This window comes from Stegodyphus dumicola, chromosome 3, assembly GCF_044657685.1.
Source record: "Stegodyphus dumicola isolate Sdum_Otavi_A_Nest chromosome 3, ASM4465768v1".
NCBI classification, from domain to species: Eukaryota; Metazoa; Arthropoda; class Arachnida; order Araneae; family Eresidae; genus Stegodyphus; species Stegodyphus dumicola.
The window spans coordinates 146,159,899-146,175,301 of record NC_140770.1 but is presented as its reverse complement, the minus strand read 5'-3'; the positions used below and the strand labels follow the sequence as shown (position 1 = coordinate 146,175,301).

General features: G+C 30.8%; 1 protein-coding gene across 2 annotated transcripts in view; it reads left to right on the top strand.

The window, feature by feature from the left end:
* LOC118185442 (uncharacterized) overlaps positions 1-15,403 on the top strand; it is a 63,566-nt gene that overhangs the window by 24,500 nt on the left and 23,663 nt on the right. For both annotated transcript variants that reach the window (XM_085813421.1, XM_085813420.1), the window contains exons 2-4: positions 856-982; positions 10,936-11,202; positions 12,062-12,196. In XM_085813421.1, the coding sequence (XP_085669547.1) occupies positions 922-982; positions 10,936-11,202; positions 12,062-12,196 (463 nt within the window). In that variant the 5' untranslated portion in view covers positions 856-921. The remainder of the gene's footprint in view (positions 1-855; positions 983-10,935; positions 11,203-12,061; positions 12,197-15,403) is intronic.

The window sequence follows — 15,403 nt, the reverse complement described above, 5'->3', positions numbered from 1 at the left end:
TCCATATTTCCCCATAAGCTTTTTTTAGCACTAGGTTCTGAAAGTTTTAAAAGTATTCACCTAATTTTTGTCGTACTCACTGTATGTATAGAGAACAAGCTCCCCTTAGTTTTTAAAATTAAGGGGAGCTTGTTCTCCATGCATGTAGTGATTGTTTTTTTTTTTTTTTTTTTTTTTTTTTTTTTTTTTTTCCCTTGGTAAAAAGATTACTCCTTGCACATTACCTGTGAAGTTCACACCAAACCTTACCCTTCTAACTGTTAAAGAACTCAAATTTTAAAGAATATATTATGTTTATATAAAGAGCAAATTTGTTTAGTCTGAATACCCTATTTTATAATTAGGGGCTGGGGGAAGAGGTTTCAACAATTCTGATGCTACTCTTCATCAGTTGTGCTGAGTTTAAATTGGAATGTTAAATTCAAGAACTCCAACTGTTAAATTGTGCTTCACAACCACTACCACAAATTAGGAGTTCATGCATTTTATCAACTATCAGTCATTAAAAAAAAGGGGGGAAGTAAAATTAAGAAGCTATTCTATTTATATTAGAATTTCATTTCAAAGCTCTAGCAACATAACTGTGTGCTTCAGATGTTATTTTATTAATTTATTTTGTTTTTTATCTGTTACTCAGAAACATTTCATAATTTTAGTATTTAAACATTTAAATTTGAAAAAAAAAAAAAAAAAAAAAATAACAAACAACTTTTGTTTTAAGACAGGGCTGACAAAAATTCAAGTGAGTTTAACCATTCTTCGTTAATCTGCCACTGAGCAGGACTGAACAAGATATGCTAATATATTATTTATTTTTATGAATTAATTTCTTATATTTATTTATTTTTAATACAGTTATGGAAGACACTGCCACATGTGACAGAGGTATATTGTAGGAATTAAATACATATTGTAATAAGTATGGAGTATTTGTTATCTGGGATTCTTCTTGGTCTCTTACTGTGGGTATCTGCAGAAGAAGGTAAGTAATTTTGTTATTTACAAAGTATTTTACATATTAAAATGCATTAATCCCTTTCCTGGATATTGATTTCTGCATATGTATTTCTTTTATGTTATATAAATATCAAGTTTCAGCTGTAATGTGCATTAAAAAGGGTTTCAAGTTGTAAATAGTAAAATGTTAGCCATTTAGGATGCTTCTTTCAAATAAATTTTGATAAAATCCAAGCCATGTTATAGATTTGTGATTAAAATTATTCTTAACAACAATTTTGAAAATGAAAGCTGTTCAATTCATATTTTTTTAGCTGCTTTGAATGAAGATGAAGAAAAATAAACAAAATGAATTTCTGAAATATTAACTCTACCAAATTGTTTATATGTATTTGCTTCAAATTTGAAAGCACTTCATATCAATCATTCATGAAAGCTGAAATTCATGCTGAAGCATAAAAAATTTTGATACCAAATCTAATTTATTGAGACTAATTGTTTATCATTGAATGGTAGACTTTCTTGTAATTTAATGCTTTGATTAATAATCTTGCAGATGCTTGTTCTGTATTTAGCAGTTTTACTTAATTATTGCAGACTTTTCTAAAACTAATTTGAGACATTTAATTTTTTTTTTTTTTTTTAATTCCTTTTCATACATATCCAAAAGTAAAAAGCTTTTTCCTTTGCTGAAATTATGCAGCTATTATTCATGTCTTGGTCAGTAATGATTGATGACAAATTTGTTTCCTTTTGTTTGTTATGGATAATTTTAATTTTAATTTAATTTTTTTTTTTTTAAATTTTTTTATTTTTTTTTATTTTTTAAGAGATGCTATGGGATAAGACTTACTGTACTTGAGGTTCTGCAGTTTCAAAATTATTCACATCCTGTTAGGTTTATATGGTTTTTCTGCATTGTTACATATTCACTTTTATTTATGTTATTTGATCCCAAAGAATATTTTTCACTGCAGAGTAAATGCAATTTCTTTCAACTGTGTATTAAAATTATTTTGTAATATTTTTATTTTTTTGGCTGTGTACATACTTTTTAGAACTGGGGAAGTTTATTTATTATTTTATAATTTAGTTATTTATTTTGTAATTAATAATTCTGTCAAATGTCATAGTACCTAAGTAAGAATATCAGTGGACATTAGAGTCATTTAAAGTAGTATTGGAAATGATCTAGAGGCTAACTTATGTATTAAAAATTATGGTACTTCCTGATTATCTGCATCACCTGCGAAAGTTGCTAACTCAGTGGCAACTATTTTTTTTTTTTTCTAATCAAGTATGGGAAATGCAACAGCCATTTTGAAAATAATGGTGCACTGATAATCCCTTAAAAGTACAATTAATCAGTAATATTAAAAAGGCAAGATACATTTGTAATAAAACATTTACCTTTCTGTAGAAATCCTTATGTAATTTTTTTGCACTGTTGTTCTCCCCATGTACATAGCGATCTATTTCTGCTTGAGAAAAATCAGAAAATCACACACATTTCGTATTTTGCATGTTGGTTTCCCATATGTACAGCAATCTGTTTTCTGTTTTTGCTTAGAAAAAGCAAGAGACTTCTTCAAATTCGGCATCTGTGCAGAAATTTTGATTCATAGAATGTGATTGTTTATGAAATACATCTTATTGGAATAGGAATTTTTGTATTGAATGGACAAAACACCATATGAGGGCTGTCTGAAAAGTTTCCTAACTCAATATGTAGATGGCAACTCAAATCAACTGAAGTTGGGGGCAGACTTGTTTGGGCATCACTTGATAACTGCCAATCAAAATTTCAGCTATTTTGAATGCACATTTTTTGTTTGACAATTACTTTTGTGAGTTGATGTGACCGTTTTTGCAAAAATGGAAAAAATCGAGTATCGTGCTGTCATTAGATACCTGTTTCTGAAAGGTAATACGCCTACTCAGTTTAAAGAGGAGTTGGACAGAGTGTACGGAAACTATGCACCATCATCTACTACTGTGGAATTTTTGGCAGCTAAATTTAAACTTGGGCGTACCAGCCTGAATGACGATGATCGTTCAGGATGGCCAAAATCTGCAGCCGCTGAAGAAAACATTAAAATCCACCAAATGATGCTGAGAACCATCAAATCAAGGTTAGGCAGACGCCAAAGGCTATTTACCATGTCCAAATATTCTCCACATATTGAACCAACATTTAGATATGCGCAAGCTGGCTGCATGTTGGGTGCTGCGTTTACTCACGTGGACCGAAAATGTGTCCGAATGAACATTTGTACCGATCTGTTGGCACAATAAATCAGAGTTTTTTCAATTATTAATCACTGTAGATGAAACCTGGATTCATCATTACAGCCCAGAAACAGAAACACAGTCAAAACAGTGTACTGCAAAGGGAGAATCCGCTCCAAAAATAGCAAAAACTGTTCCTTCTGCTGGGAAAGCGATGACAACATTTTTCTGGGACAGCCATGGGATTGTCTCAATAGATTATCCTTAAAAGTGAAAACCATTACCGAAGCATACTATGCAACTTGACAAGCTGAAGGCAGAAATTACGAAAAAACGGTCACATTTGCAAAAGATAAAAAAATCTGTTTCACCAAGACAGTTCTTCATTTCACACCTCAGCGGTTGCAATGGCGAAAATCTATTAATTATGATTTTTACTGCTTGATCACCCATCCTCTTTGCCAGAACCAGCACCAAGGGACTTTTTTGTTCCCTGAGCTAAAAGAAGTGCTTGAAGGATAAAGATTTTCGTCAAATGAGGAGACTTTCCAAAGAAAGATTCCACATATTATTTGGGTGGGTTAAAAGGATGGGAGCATAGCTGGAAGAAATGTTTAGACTTACAAAGAGACTACATAAAAAAAAAAGAAAGGTAATTTTAGAGAAAAAATATCTCTGTTCTTTGTTAGGTTGGAAACTTTTCAGACAGTTTACGTTTTTCTAACAAAATGCAGTGCTTTCTTTTTCATGAACTTCACAATCCCATTACCAATTCTTTAAAAAAAAAAAAAAAAAGCCTCAGTGCAAGAAAAACAAATTTTAATGACCATCAAATGTGTAGGTGGTAATCCATTCTCGTCTGCTACACATGCACAAAAGGGCATCGTCTCGTGAATACTATTGAGGGAAATGCAGATAAGCAGAAAGTACCAAAATTATTAACCGTTTTGAAGGTTTCAAATATTCTAATATAAATTTGTAATACATTATTTAAAAATATTTTTTTAAATGTATTATGAAAATGTAGAAAAAACAGTTAAAAATTGCATTTTTATTATCAGTTTTGTAGTAAGTGAGGAGGTTATCTACTTTTCCTTGATCTGCAACTTGATATATATTAATATAACCCAGTATCTTTTATTTGTGAACATATGAAGAGATCAGGCAAAATGTGTTAATAGCTATATGTAATACATCTAAGGCTGTACCAAGAGGGAGTGGGGGAAGACTGTCCTGGACCTCCGAGAAAGTTTTTAAGTATATATATACCTACCTACATGTAAGAATATAAAAAAGGACAAAGCTAAAAAGTAATCTGGATTGAAAATGTTAATATTTATTACAGAATGCACTTCTAAGAATCATTCCGAACTTATATTTAGCCCTAAAGATTTTTTTGACGATATGTGTTTTAGTTTCTTGGGAGAAAAGCTTTCAAAATTAAAGTTGATATAAAGCTATCCTCTGTCAACAATGAGCCCAGTTAGGGTTAACAGTTTTGTTATTCATTGAAAATATTGTAGCTAGAAACATTAAATTTCATGAAGCTATGAGTTGGAGCTTGCGAAAAACATTTTTAGCTTTTTTTTTTTTTTTTTTAAATTGATAGGAACGTTAATTTTTTTTTTTAAATCCTCAAAAACAGCAGATTAATAATCTGTTTTAAATATATGTTTAGCTGCTAGATATAAGTTGTTTTGATACTGTCACGTTATCCACCCAAGTTGCCAATGTTTGGTGACTGCCTTTTTTTGTCAACGCGGGAAAAACAGTAGCCATATAAAAAAGAGATCCAAAATGAAACAGTAAAAAGTACATAAAAGACATCCATAATAAAACACTCAAAATTTCATAAAACTATAGCAAATTAAATGGCCTGTTTTAATTTAACAAAAGCTTCAGATAATTGCAGAATTCCAGGCAATGCTCCCCATGACCTGTTTTACTTTAAAAAAAAAGAGGGAGAATTGCAATATTCTCGGCATTTACAGCAGCATGGCTTTGTTCTCTATGTACACACCGACCTATTTTTAACTTTAAGAAAAATTGAAGAGGGTTTTTTTTTTTTTTTTTTTTTTTAAATGCTAGATATATAAACTTCTTAACAAACAGGTAGTTGTTGTTGCATCAATCAGTTGTATTTATGGAGGCACATTGAGACAATAAAAACTGTAAGAATGACGAAACTTACCAGATGTAGATTCTTTAGACCAGCAATAAATAAAGCAAACAGCAGTTATAAATGATATTCTTATATTCTGAAATCAATTTCCTGCTCGCATTCAAACGCTTTGCTGGCTATCTTTAACAGTACATTTTCATACAATTTGATCGTTTGCTTCGTGGGAATTCCGTACCTACTTTGCTAACGTAATGCTTTGCTCGTTGATTCTTCTCACCACTGTATGGATAACACAAAAGAACCATTGTTTTTCTTTAGTCTTAGATTTTTTATATTCCATATTTAATTTTAATTATATATTTGTGTTGAAATTTTACATGAGGAATATTCCAATAAAGGGAACCCCAGGGAAATTTCTGCCTGGCCCTCGATAGCAATAGGTCTACTGAATATTTTAGTTTTAAACAGGCAAAATTCAACATTAAATTTCAGTTCATTTTATCTTGAGTGCAACTTGTCATTTGAGCAAGTTATTCTGTATATTTGCTGTGCATATGGGATCTATGAGTATATAAGGCCATTTAGTGTATATAATGATGTAAAATGAGTTTTGTCATAGTAGGTAAAGTAAAGTTTGAGAAATTCCAAATTCCAGATGACTGAGCAATTCAAGGTATGGAAGCTAAATGAAGGGAAGAAAAAATTGGTCTAAAATTATAAGAAGAATAATTTTATTTGTTACCAGTTTGAATATAAACACCTATATTTAACGTACATGAGATTTCAAAAGAAAAAAGGTCATCCTAGACACAAACGCTGAAATAAAACATCATATTCGATTGTGAAATTTCATCATCCATGACAATTGGCGGAGATCTTCCCAATTGCCTGTCATTCTGGCAGAAGTTTGAAGGTCAGATCGCTCTTTTATTTACATAATCAACTACCAAGTCTTACTTGATATAATGTAGTAGCATTCTTTTTTTGCCACTGACCAGTGAATTTCAAGCATTCAACACTGTGAGCTTCTTTCCTGCAAGATTCCCATGATGGACTGAGTTGCTAACCTATGTCGCAATATCAACTACTGGTGTTAATTCATATAATATCTATATTGTCATAGCCAATTCAACAGGGAGCAAAAGGTTATAATATAAGTATATTACGTAATACTAAACTGAAAAACCATCAGAGAATTCACTTATCATGCAATAAGATTTTTTTCCTTCATCCAATCTCATGTGCAAATTGCTATAGTCTATTACTTTAAAGTTGGAACTTCAAGGATATTTTCCATGTCCCGATTTGACTTGTAACAATGGAAACAATTTATGGGCAGAAAGTATAAAAAACTTAAATCTCTTGTCATGATTTTTTACATTTCACAGCCAGTCTTTACCCATTTTCATATAAGTTACACTTTTCATGATGCCAGGCTCTTGTAAATTTGAGAATATTCAATTACATGCTGTTCTGTTGAAAAGAAGTCTCAAATTTTAATCATTTTTTTTAAAATACAATTGGGAAACCAATAAACAGCAGTTAACTTATGCAATTTTTTGCAAAAAATAAGCTTATTTGTCGAGAATTAAATTGGGATCACTTAAAGTTGTGGCACTTATCCATTATTGACACTAAATTTCATTGTTTGGTGATAGTTTTTGTTTGATTTAAATCATATTTGTATTTATGTTTTTATGACAGTGTGACAGATCTCTTGTCTGCTTAGTTTTACATTAAAAAAAAGTTTCTAAAATTTTAACATATTTTGGTTATTTGGGCTTTCCAATTGTCGAATGCTGTGTAGTCGAGCTTTTAGTATTATACTAGTAAATGACTGTTCTATTATCTGCACCTTCATTGTAACACATTTACACTTTTTTTTTTTTTTTTTTTTTGTGTGCGTATGTTTTGTTTGTTTGTTTGTTTTTAGAATTGACACTATTATGGTCGAAATTTGAGAGAAATTTTTCTCGTGTTTTGGAGAAAGTGTGTCAGGAGCTGAAATTTATTGGAGTCTTTCACCACAGTATACAGACAATCATGTGTTACATAGAAGTATGTGTTAGGGGAGTGATGGGGCAAGGATGTTGCACCAATACAAAACAAGACACTTGTTAACTTCCCTCACTGATGAGAAGATTGAAGAAATTTGAGAGGTGCTACTGGTGAAACAGCAAGTTACCATTGATGAGATAACATGTTTTCTATGGATTAATCATTATTCTGCCTATCAGTTCATTGATGATAAGCTTATCTTGTGATGATAAAGCATAAGATCAATGAAACAATTAACCATTTGAGTTTCAAGGTGTTGAAACACCTGTTTATAACTCAGACTTTCCTCAGTCGTCATCTTTTTGAACTGCTCAAAGATGCTTCACAGGGTTGCCAATTTTCTCGTATAAAGAAGTTTGACCTTAATGGACCAGTAATTTTCTTCATGAAGGGAATATGAAAGCTTGTGGAGAAGTGCATTATAAAGGAACTCAAATAATGTTCTTGTTCAACCCTTAATTTTAGGAAAGTAAGTAGAAAAAAAATCAAGACTGTGGGTATTTTTTTGAATTTTATTTTCTGTAGTCTTTAAAAGTTGAAGGTACTTATAATTTATTTTTGGTGATGACTCAATTTATCATAATATTTCAAAATATGTTGAGCATTTCATTTGATATTGGTAATTTTTACTTTGTTGTGTAAAGCATTATTTGATATGCATGCTGATAAAGATGTAATGCAAATTATAGAATTAAATCATTGAACCCAGTTCAGTGTTAAATATTAAAAATAACTTTATAGCAATTTTACCCTCTTTCCAAATGTAATCTGTAGGATTAAAAAAATATTACTGAAGGAAATACATTTCTCTTCAAATTCAGATAGTTTTGTATCATTCGTCAGTCTTGTACGAGGGCTATTCAGGAAGTAAGGAACGTTTCCGTCTGATGGTGCTAGACGCGTTTCGATAACGTATATTTTGGTGTTTGAGTGCTCGGCATCGCAGTCACCATTGAGCCATCACAACAGGAACATTTCGACGCTGCCCGTTTGTTCAATATTCAAATTTAAAATGTGCACTGCAATTGAAAATCCTGCAGTTGTGAGGTGTGGTATGTGATACAGTTTTTGTTGGCAAAAAACCTAAAACCTATGGAAATTTATCAGCAAGTGTGTGAAGTGTACGGAAACAACGTAATGAATGAAGGTTCAATTCGGAAATGGTGCATTCAGTTTAAAAATGTTTGAACTAACGTTCACGAACGATGGAAGAGAAGAGTGGACGCCCTAGCATTGTGACTGACAAACTGGTTGCTAAAGTTTTTGAAAAGATTCATGAAAACCGTTGTTTCACAATCACAGAGCTTTCGCTTAGTTTTCCACAAGTTTCACGGACTTTGTTGTTTGAAATTGTCACACAAAAGCTAGACTACTGCAAATTTTGTGCAAGATGGTTGCCGAAATTGCGTACAGACCACCATAAAGTTCAGCGAGTAGGGGCAGCTTTGACATTTCTGGAGGTCTACGACAGACATGGTGATTAACTACTGGATCAAATCGTAACTGATGACGAGACGTGGGTGAGACACGTGAGCTGAAAATTATATAAAATGGATGACAATGACGTTTCTATTTCACTTTTAAATATTTAATCATTAACACTTAATCAAGTTTCTGATTTTGTTCGGTTAGTTGACTCTATCGAAAAACACATGAGTGTGCGAAAGTACTTAAGAACATAACATGCTTTTTATTGCTTTATATGGTCTACTTCTAAACGGTGCTTGGTACGGTCAAACTTTGTACAACCTTAGGAGAGCAGTTCAAAACAAGCGCCAAGGAAAGTTGATGTCCAAAATTTTGTTTTTGCACGGCAATGCCCGACCTCACACTTCAAACTGCACTCAAGAACGAACTCCTTAATTAATTCAAATGGGAGGTTTTCCCTCATCCGCCCTATAGTCCCAATCTTGCAGTTAGTGATTTTCACTTATTTCCAAGAATGAAGAACTGGCTAGCAACACAGCGCTTTGACGATGACAAGGAGCTGCTGGTGTGCATCACTGAGTGACTGAGATCGCAGGCGGTAGAATTCTATGACGAAGGAATTTCAAAACTTGTCCACTGCTATGATAAGTAACTCAGTTTGTTTGGTGACTATGTAGAAAAGTAGAATTTTAGTTGCTCTTTTTGCTGTATATAATATTTTTTTCCCCTTGTACGTAGTTTCTTTTTAATTCCAAAACGTTCCTTACTTTCTGAATGGCCTACATATCTTTCATTCAGACAATCAGTCAATCTTGTATCTGTCAGTCAAATCAGACAGGCTTGTAGCTTTGAATATATGAAATCATGCTATATTTCAAAATTAATTCCATTTATGTTCATAAGAAAATGGACCTTTTCAACTGTCTAGTCTATTCTTCTTTAGTACCGTTGACCATTATAATTCATTTGTTTTTAATTGATATTAAAAACAGCTGTAAATTTTATTGGATAGTATTTTGGACTTTTATGATTAAAATAAGAAGATTTACTAAAACTATTGATTTTTAAATTTTAAAAATAGAAGAGTGGCTTAGTTAAGATGATTCCAGTCTGCAAAATGATATCACTTAATGACTAGGAAATGTAGAAAATCAAATAATTTGATTTTTGAAACTAGATAATTTAAAGCGTGGGTACTTCTCCGTTTTGCTGGCGTTAACGATAAAGTCGCCAATAATGGTACAACTGATGCCAAATGGAATATCTTCGCTGGTAGCCTTCTACACTTCATTTTCAAAACAAGTCGCAACCATTTCTTATCAGATTTTATTGTATCTTTCAATACTGCCATACAATTACGTAGAATTTTTACAAAAGATAATTAAATTTTATACCCTAAGACCGTTTGTGGTAATTAAGTCAATTAGGATGCAATCACACCGCTCACTCGAAGGCGAAAATATAGGAAAGGCAAAATTAAGGATTAAATTCACCAATTCTAATGAGAATGCACTGGCGAAAGCACTGTGGTTTTACATAATTTCTGAGTAAGCTATTCATGTGAATTGAAATAATTCTTGCATTTGAACTTGTATTCCAAATTAAGATTTAACTTGAAATTAATGTAGCTAATTACTGATAGAATTATATTTTTGTAGCGTAGTTTATGAGATGAGATCACTTTGGGTCACATGATACAAACCGCTGAATCAGGATGTTGAACCATGAAAGTATAAATTCTTAAATTAATGTCATTTTACAAATTTATTGTCTTTATTTATTGGGTTTTTACAAAATTTTAAATCATATTAATATATCTATGCCTTCAAAATAAAAAATTCTTAAAACTAAAATTTTTTATATGTATGCTGTCCCCAACAGTCTGCTTGGCAAGATTTGTGCCTGCGAAACGGAAAAGTACCAAAGTGTGTTTATATTTTATCTTCTTTAAATATGAAAAATTTTATGATAATATGATTGGCGTTAAGAAAAGCCATTATACTATATGTTTGCTCAGCATGTAAAATATTTATCATAATAAATAATAAAAAATAATGCACTTGTAAATATATTTATATTAATTTATGAATCATTTTTTCTTATATAAATTTATAAAATACTTTTCCTTTCCATTTTCACAGTTGATATGGAAAATTATCAGCCCTGCTTGGACCATAAGGGTAAAGAAGTCTCTCATGGGGATCGTTTCTTTCCTCTGAGTAGCGATCCTTGTACCCAGTGCACTTGTTTGAATGGAAAGCCTCAGATGTGTATTGCTGTTTTCTGCTCTCCGCCTGAAAACTGTCGCCAATACCATGCTTTGAGCGATAAATGTTGTGAATTTGTTTGCTTGGATAGAGATTTTCCTAATAAAGCATCAGGAAATAGCACATATCCAGGCAAGGATGGTTAGTACATTTAAACTAAAGCAGAATTAATTCTGCTAATGTGTACATTTTTTCGTTCTGTAACAACTCCTTAGTTAATATTCCAAATTTATTCCTAAACAAAATGTTAAATGATGCGTTAAGAAGGGGGTCAATTTTAGTTTTAGTAGGTAGGATTAGAGGACGTGTGTGCTGCTAATAATAAAGGTTTAGTTAAAGTATTTTTTCTTTGCTGGTCTACGTTGTGATATCAGAATACATGTATAAAGAAATTTTGTAAAACTGAATAAATTTTAGTAATAATTTAAACTATTCATGCCTTCATTAATTAATAGTTCTTTAAATGACTGATAATAATTAAAGCTTTTTTGATGAAACTGGTTCATGAAATAAATTATTTGATAAGTATTTCTATTGCATTTACATATTTCTATTAAATTTTGGTTAGCTTTGGCTTGATTATTGTGATGTGAGGTATTAGAAAAAATTCATTGAATTTTATATTCAGAAAATTTCATTTTTGCAATAGAATGATGTTAATTTGTTAAGATTATTTGAAGTTGTTGAGAGTAATGTAAATTTGGTGTGTTGAATAGCTTTTATGTATTCAACAAAACAAACAGAAATATACTACGAAATTGATTGATTGTGTTTAAAATAAGTTCTAATGTATAAGACAAAGAGCTGTGCTGATATTTGAAAAAACTGAGATATTAGCATTTAGCTTATCTTACATATACAGTAGTGTATAAAAAATTACATTTAAGTTCATACTGTTTTCTCTTAAGAAAGTATTTGAATTTTCAAAATTTTAATGACCTTCTTGATGATATGTTTATGGTAAATATATCTCATAAATGCTTTTGTATCTTTTCTACAGATTCAGATACTCTGAGCACTACAAATTTAGGTCTGAGGCTTGTTGCTAGCACTGTCACTTCCTTTTTGATTTTAGCTTTGCTTCTGTTTATGATTCATCGTCTTCGTCAAAGAAGATTACTGCTCATGATCAGACGTAAGATTTTTTTCAAATGTTTTATTTTGTTATTATTTAATGTGGATTTCTGGCAAAATATATTTAGTTTATTAAGACATTTTTTGTGAGACATTTATTAAGACATTTGAGTGTGAGATGTGTTATATAAGATTAGTTTTGTAGATGTGATCAAAGACTGCAATTATGTGTGTTTAAACCGTGTAATTAATGTACTATGTCTTGCTAGAAGTGGCCCACCAGTGGCTGGGCAATAAAGTTGCTGACCATTGGTAGTTCGGTCTGAGTTCAAATCCTGGTGAATAAGCTGTTTCATGGGGCATTTTTGGGGGTTTTTCGCATGGGTAACATGCATACAGACTAGTTTTCCTTAGAATGTAACAAAGGTAACTCTCTCCCATTAAGCAGTTAGTCCTCAAGTGTTTTGCGAATTAAATAAACCAAATGAAACCTTACTAGAAGTATCACCTTGTATTTGTTTTTTGAAGTCTGTGGTCTTCAAAGTTTAATCCATAAAATAGTGTAATTCATGCAGCTGCTCTGGGGCTCTGTAAATCTAACTCCACATTTGAAAATACTACACGAATTGCAAAGTTTAGCATCTAGAATAATTAATTAAATATTTTGCATTTCTATTCTTATTGTTATCTAAAATTATATAAAAATATGAATGGATACCTACCATTGCCATCTTTTCTACCACTCCAATTAGATAACTAAAATGAGTCCTTCATCAGATTGTTTGTCCGAGTATCATGTTTTTCTAATATTCAGCATATGCAAAGTATAAAAATACATAGATATCGGAGATTAGAATTTGTTAAATTCCTACTATTAGCTCACACTCTCCCTATACCATGGTCAAATTTTCAATCGTTAATAAAATACTTTTTATTCATACACTCAAGTTCAAATATTTTTTTTTAAACTTGTAGTGGATAACACTTGATGTTAATACAGTCTTTTCACATATTCTTATTGTGAAAAGAATAAGTCAATTCCTCCTTATCCAATATGTAAAATTAAATCATTTTTATAAAATTTTAAAATTTAATAAATTAACACGTTGAGCACCACATCAGCCATCTGTGGCTGACACTAGACCTTTTCGTTTAGGCCGTGTAGACCGCCGCTGGCTGACAGCATGTAACATGATATATAACTATAAAATTTACACTCTTTTATGAAATTACACAAAATTTATTTAAAATTTACTTAATTTTGATTCATGATTTGATTTTAATTCATTGGATTTCATTGAAACACGGTAAACATAAAAACGGTTCTCCATTACAGCTATTACAAAATGTGACAACACTCTTTTAGTCTTTCTACCAGCTTCTGTTGCATTTTTATCTTACCATAATTTACAATATTTTCGTACTTCAGAGGCTTTTTCCGGTTTTCTTCGGAGTTTATGGTGTCGTATTCTTGCATTTTTGTTCAACGGAATGTCTTCTTTTTCACATCTTGTTGCTATCTTCTACCGCGATAGGAATCACTGGCCCTACAATACCAGTGCTTTTAAGCGAAGCGCGTGGCCTGAACGAGATTGCCTAAAACATACGCGTGGCGCTCAACGTGTTAAAAATTTTTATTAAAATGTATTTTATTATAATTTTTTTATTATAAAATCAATAAATTTAATATTTAATAAAAATTTAAATGTTTTAAATTTAAAAAATTTTAAAAATGAAGTTATTTATTATATTTAGTTATTATTTTAAATTTTATTTTATAAAAATTTTATTTTAGTTGCTTTTTATTAACATTTTTTCGTTTCTATAAATTAGATACGAAAAAATTTTAATAATGTTAATAAAAAGTAACTAAAATAAAAATTTTCATTGTTGACCTAAGTAGGAATTGACTTTAAAAAAAAAAAAAAACATTACTTGTTATCCAATTGTAAGCCCTGCATGCTTGATACTCTCAAAAACGCTGCAATTTGTACTCTGAGGAAACAGATCTGAAATATGTGCCTGTATTATGGGTATAGCTACTATTAGGGTGAAGGAAAAATTGCTAGAAATTTAATTAGATTTAAAAAGAGAAAAGAAAAAACAGTTACTTATTCCATAGACCAGTGATCTCTAACTTGGATTGCACACGAGTGCTGAATCTGAAAGCTAAAATCTTTCTTTTTTCCTTTTTCATTTAACAAAGTTTTTTACTTAAATTTTCTTTACGATATTCATCAAAACATACATAAACAATAATAATAATGATGTAAAGAAAAACAATTCAAATTTAACCTTATTTTCTCTCTGAAGTCTAATGGTTGGTATCCAAAAAATTTCTGTTGGTTATATTTTGTAAATTTCAAAGGAAAATTTCATATAACTAATTATTAAATTTTCAAACTACGTTCGTTTCAAATAATTCTAATATGTTGAATTAACCATTAAACAACCTGCTTAAATTAAAAATAAACAAATTATGAAACTTTCCAAGTGGAACAAAACGTGAGGAAAAATAACAACCTATTTTCATTCTTTTATTTATTAAATTTTTCTTTGACAAATAGCAAAAAATATCAATTTTTGTATGTAAATAACTCACTTTTTTTTTTCTTTTTTTTTTTTTTACCTTTCATTACTTCTTTTAGCTGCAACACCTGATAGTATTTTGATTTTAATAAAGTGTGTAACCTTGAAGAAAAATTAATAGAACTATCATCATCCTGAACTGTAGATGACCATTGGCTAATCTGGTTTTTTCTTAGAGTTACTAATTTCCGACTGAGGAAAAAACCATCACATATATTCCCAAACAAAGCATTCATTCTTATTGCAAAAATTCATAATTGAGGGTATTATATTTTGATAAGTTAGAATAAGTTGATGAAATCTGTACCTTCAAATCTTTGAATAAGATTTATATCACTGCATAAATTAATTAACTCTGTTTGTAGCTTTTCTGGGCCGTTAGTTAAGCTCTTTTTAATGGTAATGAAAATAATGTAAAATCGAATTCCAAATAATTAAAAATCTTACTTTTCTTCAAATTTTTGCCAGATTAATGCTATTAATTTATTAGAACTGGATTCACATACTGTGTAAAGTTACATCCGGGGCTGATCTGCAAATTGCCAGTTTGAGACCACTGCCGTGGAAAACCCGTTGTGTGGTTACTAACCTTCCAGTATAATTTTTTTTCTATCACAACTTCTGTGTGTGATGGAGCAAAAATGTGTGTTTTATTGACCCATGCATCTCCAGTTTGAGC